General features: G+C 36.7%; 3 protein-coding genes across 3 annotated transcripts; 2 read left to right on the forward strand and 1 right to left on the reverse strand.

Moving 5' to 3' along the window:
- Positions 1-7935: 7935 nt before the first annotated feature.
- Positions 7936-8994, forward strand: ACET3X_002604 (uncharacterized protein; the record flags this gene model as incomplete). The annotated part of the gene is made up of 2 exons (XM_069449365.1): positions 7936-8283; positions 8350-8994. The coding sequence occupies 2 exons, from the start codon at positions 7936-7938 to the stop codon at positions 8992-8994; spliced, it is 993 nt and encodes a 330-aa protein (XP_069309151.1).
- A 68-nt stretch (positions 8995-9062) lies between these two features.
- ACET3X_002605 (uncharacterized protein) lies at positions 9063-11115 on the reverse strand (the record flags this gene model as incomplete). Its single annotated transcript, XM_069449366.1, has 4 exons — positions 9063-9226; positions 9313-9379; positions 9467-10744; positions 10795-11115. 4 exons carry the CDS (start codon positions 11113-11115, stop codon positions 9063-9065), a joined length of 1830 nt encoding a protein of 609 aa, XP_069309152.1.
- A 227-nt stretch (positions 11116-11342) lies between these two features.
- ACET3X_002606 (uncharacterized protein) lies at positions 11343-12354 on the forward strand. The gene is made up of 2 exons (XM_069449367.1): positions 11343-11586; positions 11639-12354. The coding sequence occupies exons 1-2, from the start codon at positions 11358-11360 to the stop codon at positions 11932-11934; spliced, it is 525 nt and encodes a 174-aa protein (XP_069309153.1). The 5' UTR covers positions 11343-11357; the 3' UTR covers positions 11935-12354.
- The last annotated feature ends 852 nt before the right edge of the window (positions 12355-13206 follow it).

A 13206-nucleotide genomic window follows, 5' to 3' on the forward strand; every position in this document is an offset into this window, starting at 1 on the left:
ATATTAATTTACTTTATCTTTAGCTAGAAAAGAAGTTTTAGATAGCTAGGTTATACGCTTTATTAACTAGAACGCCTCTTATCTTATCTTACGCTAATAATAAAGGATAGACTAGTTATACTATAAAGCTAATTTAGGGGAGAAGTATAGCTTATACTTTAAGCTCTTATATAATAAGATAGAAGAGTATAACGTATAACCTACCTATATATTTAATATAGATAAGAAGGGATTTTAACTTAAGGAACTTAGAAGATTAAAATAAGTATTTAATAAGGTCCTTTATAGCTAAAAGGGGGTTACTATAATACTTTAAGATAGCTTAATAGAGTAGATAATAGTCCTAGCTTATATTTATTTAGATAAGTTAGTTTTAAGCCCTTCTCTTATTTATTAAGTAGCTAATAGAGTAGTTTAATCCCCCCCTAGGCCTTAGGGATAGGGCCTATAGTGTTATCTTATATTATGTTACTAAGAAATTTTAAAACTAAGCCTAAACTGTCCTAGCGTATTTAGAAGTCTCTTTTTACCTATAATACCTCTCCGTCCACTCTACCTACATTATGCCCTGCACCACCTTAACGTCCCTACTATTATAACTACTACTAATACTACTTAGAAATTAAGCTCTATTATATTATAGTAATTATATTTTAAGAGCGTAAGCACTACTACTATTATAATTATAGTTATAGTAATAGTTATAATTATAATTCCCTTTAAGCGGCTATAAAGCCTATATATTAGTACTAATACCTAAACTCCTCTATAGTTACTACGCACCTAAGTCCTATTATACTATATCCTAAGCCTCCTATATTAATATTATTATTATTAAATTAATTATCTACTACCTTATTAATACCTACCCTACGCGCGTAATTATTAGCTATACCTACTTAATACAATTATAAGATAGGGATAAGCTAGCTAAGGACCTACTATAGCTATCTATTATAGTCCCCGCTTATAACTATCTTAATATACGCTTCTTACTCTATTATAAGCGTGCCCCTAGCCACTATTATATTACTTAGCTTCTTAATATAAACGTTCTGCTCTATAGTAATAGATAACCTTACTTCTATATTTATCCTAGTACTAGCTAGTTAAGCGACGCTACCTAGGTAAATAAGAGTTATAGTAAATAGGCTATCTATATAAAAGAGAATTTTATATTAGTCCTTAGTAGTATTATCTAAAAAGTTAAGAGAGGAGAGGTAGGTATTTAGGAAGGGGCTTAAGATACTATAAGGCTTAAGATTATTTTAATTTAAGCTAATTGAATCCTTAGTATACTAGTGCTTTACGTCTATATTAGTATTAACGTTAAGTACTATCTATAACTCTAGGAATAGCTGTTTAACGCCTATAACGTGATTATAGGTTATAAGGCGTATAGTATTAAAGAAAGTATTTCTCTTTAGTAGTAGGCTTTAGGATAGAGTATTAAAGTAGAAGTTAAGAAATAGAAATTTAAAGAGTTACTTAAATATTTCTATAGCCTTAAGTACTATAGTTATAAGCCTAGAGGTAAGCTATAAACTATAGTTATTAACTAAAAAACTCTTCTTCTACTTTAACTCCTCTTCTCCTTAATATCGCCGCGACTATCTAGAACCGCTTAAGTAAGGCTCCCGTCCTAGCGGATTAATATATAGGTTACTAACCTATATCTAAAGTTTAGGGCTTTAGTTTTAACCTATCTATTATTAAACTATATATAGCTATATATAGAAAAAATAGGTATTTAGGAAATATACCTTTACTATAATTTATTATAGTGTCTTTTAATAGTATTATACTTACTTCTTTTACTAGCACGTTTATTATTTAAATAGAGTAGTTTAATTAAGCTAGATAGATACTATTAACTTATAAAAGTATTTAGTCTTTTTTAGTTTATCTCTAACTAGCTAGAGTAATAATAATATTAGGTTAGCTTAGCTTAAGGAGGTTTTTAAATAAGAGACTAAATAATATACTTTAACTAAGTACTAATTACTACTCCTTAATAGCTATAGATCCTATATAACTATAGATTTTATTAATTATTATAATAATAATAATATCTTCTTAGCTATATTTCCCCCTTATATAACCTATACGCTTTAACCCCTTAATATTAAGATATTTAAACCCCTTTCTAGTACTTACTTAAACTAGCTGTTAGTGTATCTTTAGAATAGTTAAGGGTTACTTAATATAGTAAAAGGAGACTTCTTCCTACTCTTTTAGGTAGCTTAGAGTAGTACTTTTAAACCTTAGGCTATCTAGAAGGCCTTTAAGGTAACTAGGATATAGCTATATAACCCTAAGGTTATACTCTAGAGATTTTAAAAGGAGGTATTAGATTTAGATAAAAGTAGAGCTTCTATACTAAGTAGAGAGGATTAGCTTAAACTAGAGTTTATTATATACTATATAGTAAAGGATTAAAGTAGTAAAGATATTAAGAAACTTTAGTAAAGTCTATACTATATCTTAGCTTAAAATAATATCCTTTATAGAGAGATTAGGGGTCTTTAGGATACCCTAAATATTAAAAAGAAATAAGAGAAGAAGAGCTATACTCTCTATCTTAAAGACCCTTAAGGGTATAATAGAGGAGCTATTTTCTAGTCCCCTAAGTAGGTTTAAAAAGCTTAAGATAATAAGGTATTATAATAATAATAAGCTATATAACTAAAGCTTTAAAAATTAGAATTAGCTTAGTTAAGAGAGTAAGCCTATCTTTATAAGCTTTAACTTACCTAGGAGAAGTGTATTAAGCGTAAGAGACTTAAGGAGGTTAGGTAGTAAGAATAAGAAGTAGAGGTAGCTTAAAAAGCTTATTAAAAAGTACTTTATAATACTAAAAAAGTTATAAAATTATCTTAAAAAGGTAAGTGTAAGGCTTTAGAAGCTCTTAAGCTACCTAGAAAGTATTAAAAGTATATTATTAATATTCTATCTTATATACTAGTTAGGGTAGTTATATAGGCGGCTTAACCTAAAAGAACTAAAACGTAGTTAATATAGACCCCTAAAAAATATTCTAAATAAGCTAAAACCTTTATAAGGGTTTATATAGTATAAATCTATCTTATTATAATTTTATTAGCTTTAGCCTTTATAGACTTTTTTTATTATTATAGTATGTTTAGAGACTTTTCTTAAGATAAAGCGTTAACTAGGTAACTACGGGCTTATATAAGCCTATATTTAGCACTACTAGTATATATATAGCATATTATAAACACTGGACACTAAAGATATATAATAGTAGTAAGGTAGTAGTTATACGCCTACTAGAGATAAGACGTAACCTTCTAATATATACGCTATCCTCTACGATCCTCCGCTATTTCCGCCCTTTATAACCTTTGTAACTACTACCCTTTATAACTACTACCGCCTCTGCTGCCCCTTCTTAAGAATAACTAACTAGCTACCTATAGTATAGCTACTGCTATCTAATAATTAGCTTTAGTTAGAGGAATATTAGTACTAGCGCTATCTATACCTTATTCTCTTATCCCTATAGTATCTCTTTAAACTCCCTCTCCTTAAGCTTAGGATATTACTCCTCTAATACTCTTTTAATATCCTTTATCTACTAGCGTAGCTAGTTCTTAGTTTCCTAGCTAAAGGCACCTTATTTAAGAATAATAAGGTAGCTAAATATAAGGAGCCTATAGCTATAGCGGCCGTCTATATAAGCTATATATACTAGCTCCTCTACCTTTCTCCCTATCTACGTCCTCCTCTACCTAATAGCTACCTTTATAATAATATTACTAATACTAGAGATATTAACCTAAGAGGCCTTTCTATTCTAGAATAGAAAGTAGAACTTAGGTAATTACTTATCTAACTTATTAAGGACCGCTCTAGGCGGCTCCTAAGTATATATAGGGTAGGTATATTACGTACTTATAGATATATTAATTAGTATATATTTAACTAGGGTTTTTAGGCTAGGCTAGAAGACCTACTAGATAAGGATAAAGAGGAAATATATTATATACGCGATAGTTTATATATAAGGTAAGTCTTAAAAGTATTAAAGGTATTAAAGCTTATAAGTTAGTATTAGTATAAAGGTTAGAAGTAGCTAGGCTTTTATAGAAACGTATAAAATTCTAAGTAAGCTTAATTATAGTAAAGATACTATATCCTCCTCCCTTTATAATATATTATAATTATATTACTAGCTAATACTAGTAATCCCTATTAGACCTCTACTAAGGTTTCTAATAGGTGTCTTTTTTAGTTACCTTTAGTAAATTCTTTTAACTTTAGTTTTCGCGTATAGACGTTAGAGCTTTACTACTATAAAACGCTAATTAGTCTAGCGTTTAAATCGCGTTATTACTTTATCTTTTTTATTAACTTTTATAACTAATAAGTAGAGGGACAGCTACTTTTTACTTTTTTAAAGTTTTATTTTAATAATACCCCCCTACTTATAGAAAATAAAAAATTAAAACTATTATAATTTTATTATAATTTTTAGTAGTTATAGAGCTTTATTTTTAATAAAGATTTAGTGTTATTACTTAGGTATTAAATAAATATAGGTATTACGCGTATAGATATAGTAGTAAGACTTTATATATATAGCCTAGAGTTAAGATCTAATTTAACTATAAGGTAGAATAGGTTCTAGTCTTCTATAGTAATATAATAGGACCTAGGAAAATTACTTAATAGGGTTAGTCTAATACTACCTAATACTAACTAATACCTTACTTTACTAATAGTATTATATAGCCTATATAGTAGAGGAGATCTAGTACTAATAGTAATATTAGGGTTAGGTATTACTAAAGCTTATTATCCTATACTATATTAAAGAGTTTATAGCTATAGAGGTTAAGGCTCTATTCCTTAGCTACTTAAATCTACTTAGTAGGATAAGTGCGTCTACCTTTACTACTATTTATAAGGCTATTAAGGAAATATACCTTTAGCTCTAAGTTAGTATATATATAGTTATAGTATTAGCCTAGTATTAGACTAACTTTCTTAGCTATAAAGGTTATAGTTAATTATTAAGGTACTATTATTACTACTCCTAAGGATATAGCTAATACCTTTAAGGTAGCTAGGTTACTAAACGCCTACCTAAAGCTCTTAGAAAACTATATCTTCTAATATACTTAGGTTATTATAGGGTGTTATAGGTCCTTAAGTTTATAATATATAGTTCTTAAAAGTATTTATACTATCTACTTTTAGTCTTATAGTCTAGCTCTTAGTTAGTAATAAGAATAAAAAAGATATTTTATAGCTTTAAATAATTTAGCTTACTTTATAATTCTTTATTTTCTTTAAGTATAGGGGTATTATTAAAATATAACTTTAAAAAAATTAAAAGTAGCTATCCCTCTACTTATTAGTTATAAAGGTTAATAAAAAAGATAAAGTAATAATATAGTTAAAATATAGGACTAATTAGTGTTTTATAGTAAAGCTCTAATATTAATAGATAAAAACTAAAGTTAGAAATATTTACTAAAGGTAACTAAGAAAAAGATACCTATTAAACTTTAGTAGATCTAATAGGGATTACTAGCTATAAGCTAGTAATATAAGTGTAATATATTATAAAGGAAAGAGGGAGAGGATATAGTATATTTACTATAACTAAGAGGGTTATATAAAAACCTAGCTACTTCTAACCTTTATACTAATACTAACTTATAAGCTTACTTTTAATACTATATATAATTAACTTATACTATATATAACTACCTTATATATAAATACTATAGTAATCCTTAATATATTATACTATAAGAATAATTAAACCTTAGTAGGGGAGGCCCTATATATACTATTAAATAATATAAAAGATCTAAGTATTATATATATTAGTAAGCTACCCCTAAAAGTCTTCTAGGAGTTAGAGGAGTATAAACCTAATATCCTTTAGTACTTTTACTATACTAAATATAATAAGGACCTTATAAGAGAGACTAGGGTTAGCTATATTATAATAGAGGAGAAGGTAGAGGAGACTATAGTAATAATTATAAGGAAGAAAAGGTTTAAGTTAATATTTATTATATATATTAATATATATTACTTTATTAAACTTATTAAGTCTAGCTACTTAACTAAAGTAGCCTTAGGTATTAGTTAAGAGACTAAGAAGTAGCTATACTAATAAATCCTAGACATTAATAAGGCGGTTAAGGAGAGGGATCTAGGAGTTATAGAGAGGGAGTTTAAATATATACTATAAGGAGAGTAAAATAAGGCGTAGATAACTATACTACTAGTATTCCTCTAGCTAAAGTTAATTATCTAGTGGTAATAGTATTATAGATAGCTATATTTAAATAAGGCTATAACTATAACTATAGAGGTAGTAAAAGGAGGTTATAGTTAGTAGTAATAAAGATATTATAAGGAAGGGATATAGTAGGGGTAGGAGTAGGAGTAGCTATAAAGTATAGAAATAGTAAAGGATAGTATATAAGTTAGAAGGTTACTATAAATTATCTTATCTCTAGTAAGCGTATAATTTAATTATATATCTTTAGTGTCTAGTATTTATAATATACTATATATACTAGTAGTACTAAATACAGGCTTATATAAGCCTAGAGTTACCTAGTTAACACTTTATCTTAAAAAAAGTCTCTAAATATACTATAATAATAAAAAAAGTCTATAAAGGCTAAAGCTAAATAAAGATAGTTTAGTAGGGAAGATTTAAAATTATAATAGGAATTAAGGGATATAGTATAAGGAGGTATAAGATAGATAGTAAGTAAATTATATTAGAAGAGAGGACTTTAGTATCTAGTTAAGGATTTATAAGTCTACTTATTAGGGTTATATATAGGTTTTAATATATAGTAATAAGTCTAAGAGTTATTCTAGTTAAAGAAGAAGAGGCCTTCTTCTTAAATAGGGGAGAGATGTAGTAGAGAAATAAAAAAAAGTACAAGTAATTAAAGAGCTATTAGGCTTAAGGATAGTATAAGAAAAAGAGGCCCTATATAAACTAGCTAAATAGTATTTAGCTATAGAATAATAACTATAATATATACTCTTTTTAATGTTTTAATATCTCCCTACTATATTAAGTACCTCGTCCTAATAGATATTTAGTAATAAAATACTTTCCTATATAACTAAAAAGTTATATAGGATATATAATATCTTTTTTCTTATACCTAACTTTATACTTATTTATCTTAATAGTTTACTAACTAAGTAAATATACGAGTAGCCTATCTACTAGAGTAAGTTTTTATCTTTCTAAATATATATAAAGTTAGTCGTTAGCTAACTTAGTCCTTAGGATATATTAGTTTAAAAACTTTAACCTTTTAATAGACTTTCTCTTTTTATTACCCCTCTATATATAGTTTACAACTAACACGTCTAAATAACGCTTAGACTTAACCTTTAAACTTTAGACTTAAGGATAATCTAAGCCGCCCCTAATTAACCTTTAGGATAAGGTAGCATATAGTTCTCTTTTCTTCTAAATAAAAACTTAGGGATACCTATGCGATAGCTTTCGTAGCGTAGCCCCTTACATTAGTCTAGCGTTCGAACTTCGTTATTACTTTATCTTTTTTCTTAACTTTTGCGACTAATAAATAGAGAGATAGCTGCTTGTCACTTTTTTGAAGTTCTATTTTGATGATACTCCCCCCTTGCAGAAAACAAAAAAATCATCGTACCTTAGTATTGTCGCTGCTTCCTACGAGATCCTTACTAATTCGGCCCGAATAAGCATTGATGTTGCTGACCGGACTCGTATTTAAACAGCTGGGCGGGCCGATTCTATAGTATCCTGTCATTTCGTACGGCCTTACTCCTCGGGTCGGATCTTCCGATTGTGTACAGGGGCTTTATATAAGAGCACACCACAATTGTCTCTACTATAGCTCTACGACCATCCGTTCTTCGCACATCCTCGTTACAGCTATGCACACTCTCTCTGTCATCCTATATGCTCTTTGCCCTGTAGCGCTCGCTGCTAGCTCCGGCTGTGGACGTATCTTGCCATCGGGTCTCACGCCTGGTAAATCGACGACCAATGTGACAATAGCTTCCAAATCCGTCATTGGCAAGACTACCGAGCGTCAATACATTCTCTACCTACCCTCTTCATTCGACGCCTCCAATCGCAAGGCTGCGCCGCTGGTAATCGCTTTCCATGGTCAGCAACAGCCAGCCAGGAGCATAGAAGTCATCAGCGAGCTGTCCAATCCGGCTTTCAATCCGAATACAATCGTAGTCTACCCAGAAGGCATGAATGTCCAGGCCCCTGGTGTAAGTACCTCGAACTGACGTACCTCGTCGAGAAGAAAAATGGATGGAACTGACAATATACTTCAGGTGCAATGGCTAGGCGACCCATTAGCTCCGACATCCTCGGTGATTGACGACAGAATCTTTGTCGATGAACTCCTTACCCATCTCACATCAACGCTCTGCATCGATGAGAGCCGCGTATATGCTGCCGGTCTTTCGAACGGTGGTGGATTGACTGGACTTCTAATGTGCGATCCAAAGCTAAACAAGCGATTTGCTGCCTTTGCAACCGTGGCGGGCGCATTCTACCCGGACGCCAGTCTGACAGAACCTCTGTTCGAGGGGAAGTGCATTCCAGACCTGCAGGGTCGAGCACTTCCCTACATGAACCTGCACGGGCTGAACGACACTGTGGTTGCGTATGATGGTAACAACAATCCGCCACCAGCCTCCATTCCAGTTCTAAACTGGGTTGAGGGTTGGGCGAAGCGCAATAACTGTCCGAGCAAACCCCCGGCCGCGGATGTAGCCAGTGACAGGGTAACAGAGCGCCGCTGGCAGTGCGGTGGGGTGAAAGATGTTGTTGTTCATAGAGCTATCCAAGGATTTGGTCACGGATGGCCCAGTCGCAAGGCCCAAGGTGAACCATTCGACACGCTGAGAAATGGACCAACAACATGGGACGCTACGCCGTTCATTCTGAAGTGGTTCGCCAAGTGGGCGTTGTAGGTGGCGAACCCATATCCTAGTGTACACAAATGGAATTTGAAACCGGCTATCGTGTACGATCGATCGTACTATCGAGTCACTGCCTCCTCCGTTCTTTGATCTTCGTCATCAGAACATGTCTTCCTCTTCAGCTGCGGCAAGTCTATCGTGACCACTAGCAGATTGACCACAACGAACATGACAATTGCAGAGATGAAAACTAGGCGCAGGCTACGACTATATGCCTCGATAACTGTCAACGAAGTTAGTGCCAGTACCATGCAAAAGCAGACTGGTGACCCGGTTATATGAGTAGAACGTTATAGGAGTACTACGAACCTTGACTCTGATGTTTGGGGTCTAGGTCGGCAATGCTGCGGACCGATTTACGAACACGTTGTACGATCTAGCGGGACAAATTAGCCTCGGACAGTGTGATCAGGATGGCGGCGCAGCGGCACCCCCCGAACTTTTGAACCGAAACAATACATACTTTGGCCTTGTTGTGTCCGGACACTAGGGTCTCTAGGTGCGATGTCAAAGCGTTCTGCAAGATGAGGCTGCTCAGTGAGACACCCATTACAATCCCCAAGCTGCGCCATAAGATGAGTGTACTGGTCATGACTGCTTGATCCTCATGCGTGCTTGTCGCAAGAACTGCAAGGCTCGTTGCTGGGAAGCTCAAACCTTGACCTATACTAGACGGAACTAGGAAGATGGTGGCAAGCCATTTTGGTATTCCGTCCCACATTACAGAGAGGCATAAAGCGCCCGATAGCATAGAAATAGAGCCAACAACGATCAGCCATTTCATGCGCCCGGTCGCAGTCATGATGAAGCCTGCAGAGACGCCGCATATGGTGAGGGCAACAGAGGGGCCTGCAAGGCGGAACCCGGACACCGAAGCGGTCTCAAGTTCGACAGCTTGAAAGTACAGCGGTGCGTTAAATAATATGGTGTTCATTCCCACCTGAGCGAAGAAATTGTTGAAGACGAGGTTGCCTCGCGGTTTGCTAAACAACATAGGCAGCGGCATGACCGCTCGCGGAGCCTTCGACTCGACTTTGACAAGAATAGCGCCTGTGACGGTTGCTACCACGAGCGAAGTGATAACGATCCAATGTCTCCATGGATATATGTTGCCACCAAGGTTCAATCCTAGTATGAGGAACGCGACGGACACTGTTAACAGCATGGATCCAGCAACATCAAATCCCTTGAGACCCTCCCTGAGACTTAAGCCGTAGCGTTTGGCCAGGTTTGGACCAAGGGAAGATGGCGTGGTGAACATGGCATTAATCGAGAGCAAGACGAGGACAGGGATCTGTATAGCAAAAGTCATCCGCCATCCTAGTTTGTCGCATAAGACTCCGCCAAAAGCTGCTCCGCACGCGGATCCACCTCCGTAGAAGAGGTTAATGTAGGCTTGGTAAGTCCCTCGGACCTCGATGCTGACGAGATCGTTGGTCATGATGTTACCCATTGACAAGACTCCAGCCGCACCGATGCCACAGAAAGCTCGCGCCGCGATGAAGCTGCCGATGGTTTGCGCAAGTGCACACCATGCGGTCGTGGCTGCAAGGACAACAAGACCGGCCAGATACAATGGCCGACGACCAAGAGTGTCTGAGAGTCGTCCCATCAGTGGTTGGAGCGATGTTGATGTAAGCAAGAAGGCCGTCGATAGCCAAGACGCTGAATTTGAAGCGTGAAAGTACGATGTAATGACTGGATGACTTGATGCCATCAAAGTAGAGTCAAACATGGCAATCTACAAGCACATAGTCAGTATCAGAATCTCAAAGTCCTTCCAGAACTCACAAAGTACCCTAGCAGGATGCCACCAAACACTAGTCGAAATCTCCACATGCCGACGCCTTCAAGCTTTCCATCATTCTGAAATTTGACCAGGCTCTCTGTCTCGTGCACGATGTTGGGCCCGTTACGATTAGTCTCGGGTGATGAAGCGGGTAGTCCGTCTTTGCCGTTTCCTGATGCTGGAAACTGAGGTGCGCCGCCCTCTCCCTGTCGCGCTACCTCTGCAGCTGTGACAGCGTCGTCGGTAATTAGATGAGAGTGATCCCGATGGCTCGCCGAATCGGCGCGAAGCAGTGGTGTTCGCTCGGATGCGTTTGACGACATACCAGGAGAAGTCAATTGTCTTCTTGTCAATGGCGGTTCGTGTTTGAGTCTCGGGTTCACGCCGCCGCTGGGATTGGCTCAGCAAAGATGAAAGACCAGGGAGAGCCCGAGCTGTCAAGCTTTCGTGGTGCAGGTGCCAACGAGCCGGACCACGCTAGTGCTCCCGAACTCGCCGTCACTTGGCCGCTATCAAGGACGGCGTTAACTTGCACTTTGCAACTCGAATCGTAGACTTCAGCAACATGAAGACGCCTCTTAGAATAGCTATCCTCGAATGCGACACCCCGCCGGCAGCTGTTGTTGAGAAGTACGGCAGATATGATCGCATTTTCACCACGTTATTGGAAACCGCCGCGGCGGAACTGGGCCTATCGCCGAAGCAAGATTTAGAGTTGAGCGCATACGATGTGGTGACAGCGCAGGAATACCCAGATTTGGACAACATAGATGCCGTACTTATTTCGGGCTCGAGTATGCGCCACCCGAAAAAGCAATGCTGACGAGCGTGACTAATATGGCACAGAGTACAACTCCTTCGACAACGACCCGTGGATCCTGAAGCTGGTCGACTTCACGGAGAAACTGCTGAAGCAAGATCGCATCCGTATCATCGGTGTTTGCTTTGGTCATCAGATTCTTGGGAGAGCCCTAGGGGCCAAAGTCGGACGCAGCGACGACGGCTGGGAAATATCGGTCTTGCCAGTGCAACTGACGGCCAAGGGCAAAGAGATTTTTCAACAAGATACTTTGGCATGTCTCCTAGCCCCAAGCAACCACGATCTGTCCGCTAACTTCACAGGCAATCCACCAAATGCATAAAGATATCGTCTTCGAATATCCAGAAGGCGTAGAGAAACTGGGTGGATCTCCAAGGTGTTTAGTGCAGGGTATGTACAAGAAGGACAGGCTCATCTCTGTCCAAGGGCATCCCGAGTTCACCGAGCCTATCGTGTCGTACTTGGTCAAGATGAGGGCGGAGCAGGGTATTTTTGAAGATGAGCAGGCAAAGGATGCCCTGGCGAGAGTCGGGAACCGCCATGACGGGGTGACTATTGCCAAAGCGTTCTTGAGGTTCTTACTTGAGGACTGAGTTACTGAGTTAAGCTTAATGCTTGGACGTTGAGCTTGTTTGATAGTTGAAGATAGCTGTATATGTCTACGTGATGAAGCCTAGTTGTTCTCCATGGAGGATGTTTTCGGACGAAGAGTGTTCATACGCAAACTGCCCCACCAACTGCCTAGCGCATGATCAGATACCGCCATACCTTGGATAGCTGTCACAGCTTTTAACATCAGTATATGTTTTATCTATTAGGCATTTCATCCAAATCAACAAGACTGGCTTCGTGGCGCAATGGTAGCGCGTCAGATTCCAGTTCCTCTGGAGTATCCTGAAGGCTAGGCGTTCAAATCGCCTCGAGGTCACACATAAGTATTTGTTTTTGCGATTGGCTAGATCGTAACTATTTTTGTCGATCGGACGAGGATGCTCGCGCCATTCCGAATGATTGAGCAGAGCCACTGCTTCGCCCAGTCTACTCGCGCGATGCCAGCTTGCGCGTCCCATTCACTTGAGTCATCGCCCAATCAAGGTGAACAGTCAAATGTCACGTGGACCTGGCATGGATGCATGTCACCTGGCTATAGAAAAAATAGGGTCGGCCATAACCTAGCTATATTAGGTAATTTTAATCTTAAAAAAGGTCTATGTATATGCTAGTATAGCCTAGTATAGATTATGTAATAGGCTAAATATATTTCTAACGTGTTCTAAACATATTCTTAATACTTTTTTAAGTTCTTTTTTTCTCAATATCTCTATCTAAAATAAAGATTTTTTATATTTTAAGATAGATAATACTAGTATTATCTTTTATATCTTTATTCTTATAAAATATAATAGATATATATAAGAGTAAAGATAAATATATCTAAACATATTCTAAATATGTTTAGAACATGTTAGGCGCTAGTCCTATTAAATTTAGCATGGCCGACCCTATTTTTTCCAGTGCCGGTTGACATGCTGCCTCGTGGACCTGGCATGGACGATGCTCATGCGTCATAGTTATTCTGTTTGAAGCGCTGGGC

This window comes from Alternaria dauci, chromosome 2, assembly GCF_042100115.1.
Source record: "Alternaria dauci strain A2016 chromosome 2, whole genome shotgun sequence".
Taxonomy (NCBI): domain Eukaryota; kingdom Fungi; phylum Ascomycota; class Dothideomycetes; order Pleosporales; family Pleosporaceae; genus Alternaria; species Alternaria dauci.

Coding starts and splice junctions, on each gene's coding strand:
- ACET3X_002606 (XM_069449367.1), top strand. CDS start 11,358: ATGAAGACGCCTCTTAGAATAGCTATCCTCGAATGCGACACCCCGCCG. Junction 11,587..11,638: donor CGTACTTATTTCGGGCTCGA/GTATGCGCCACC, acceptor AATATGGCACAG/AGTACAACTCCTTCGACAAC.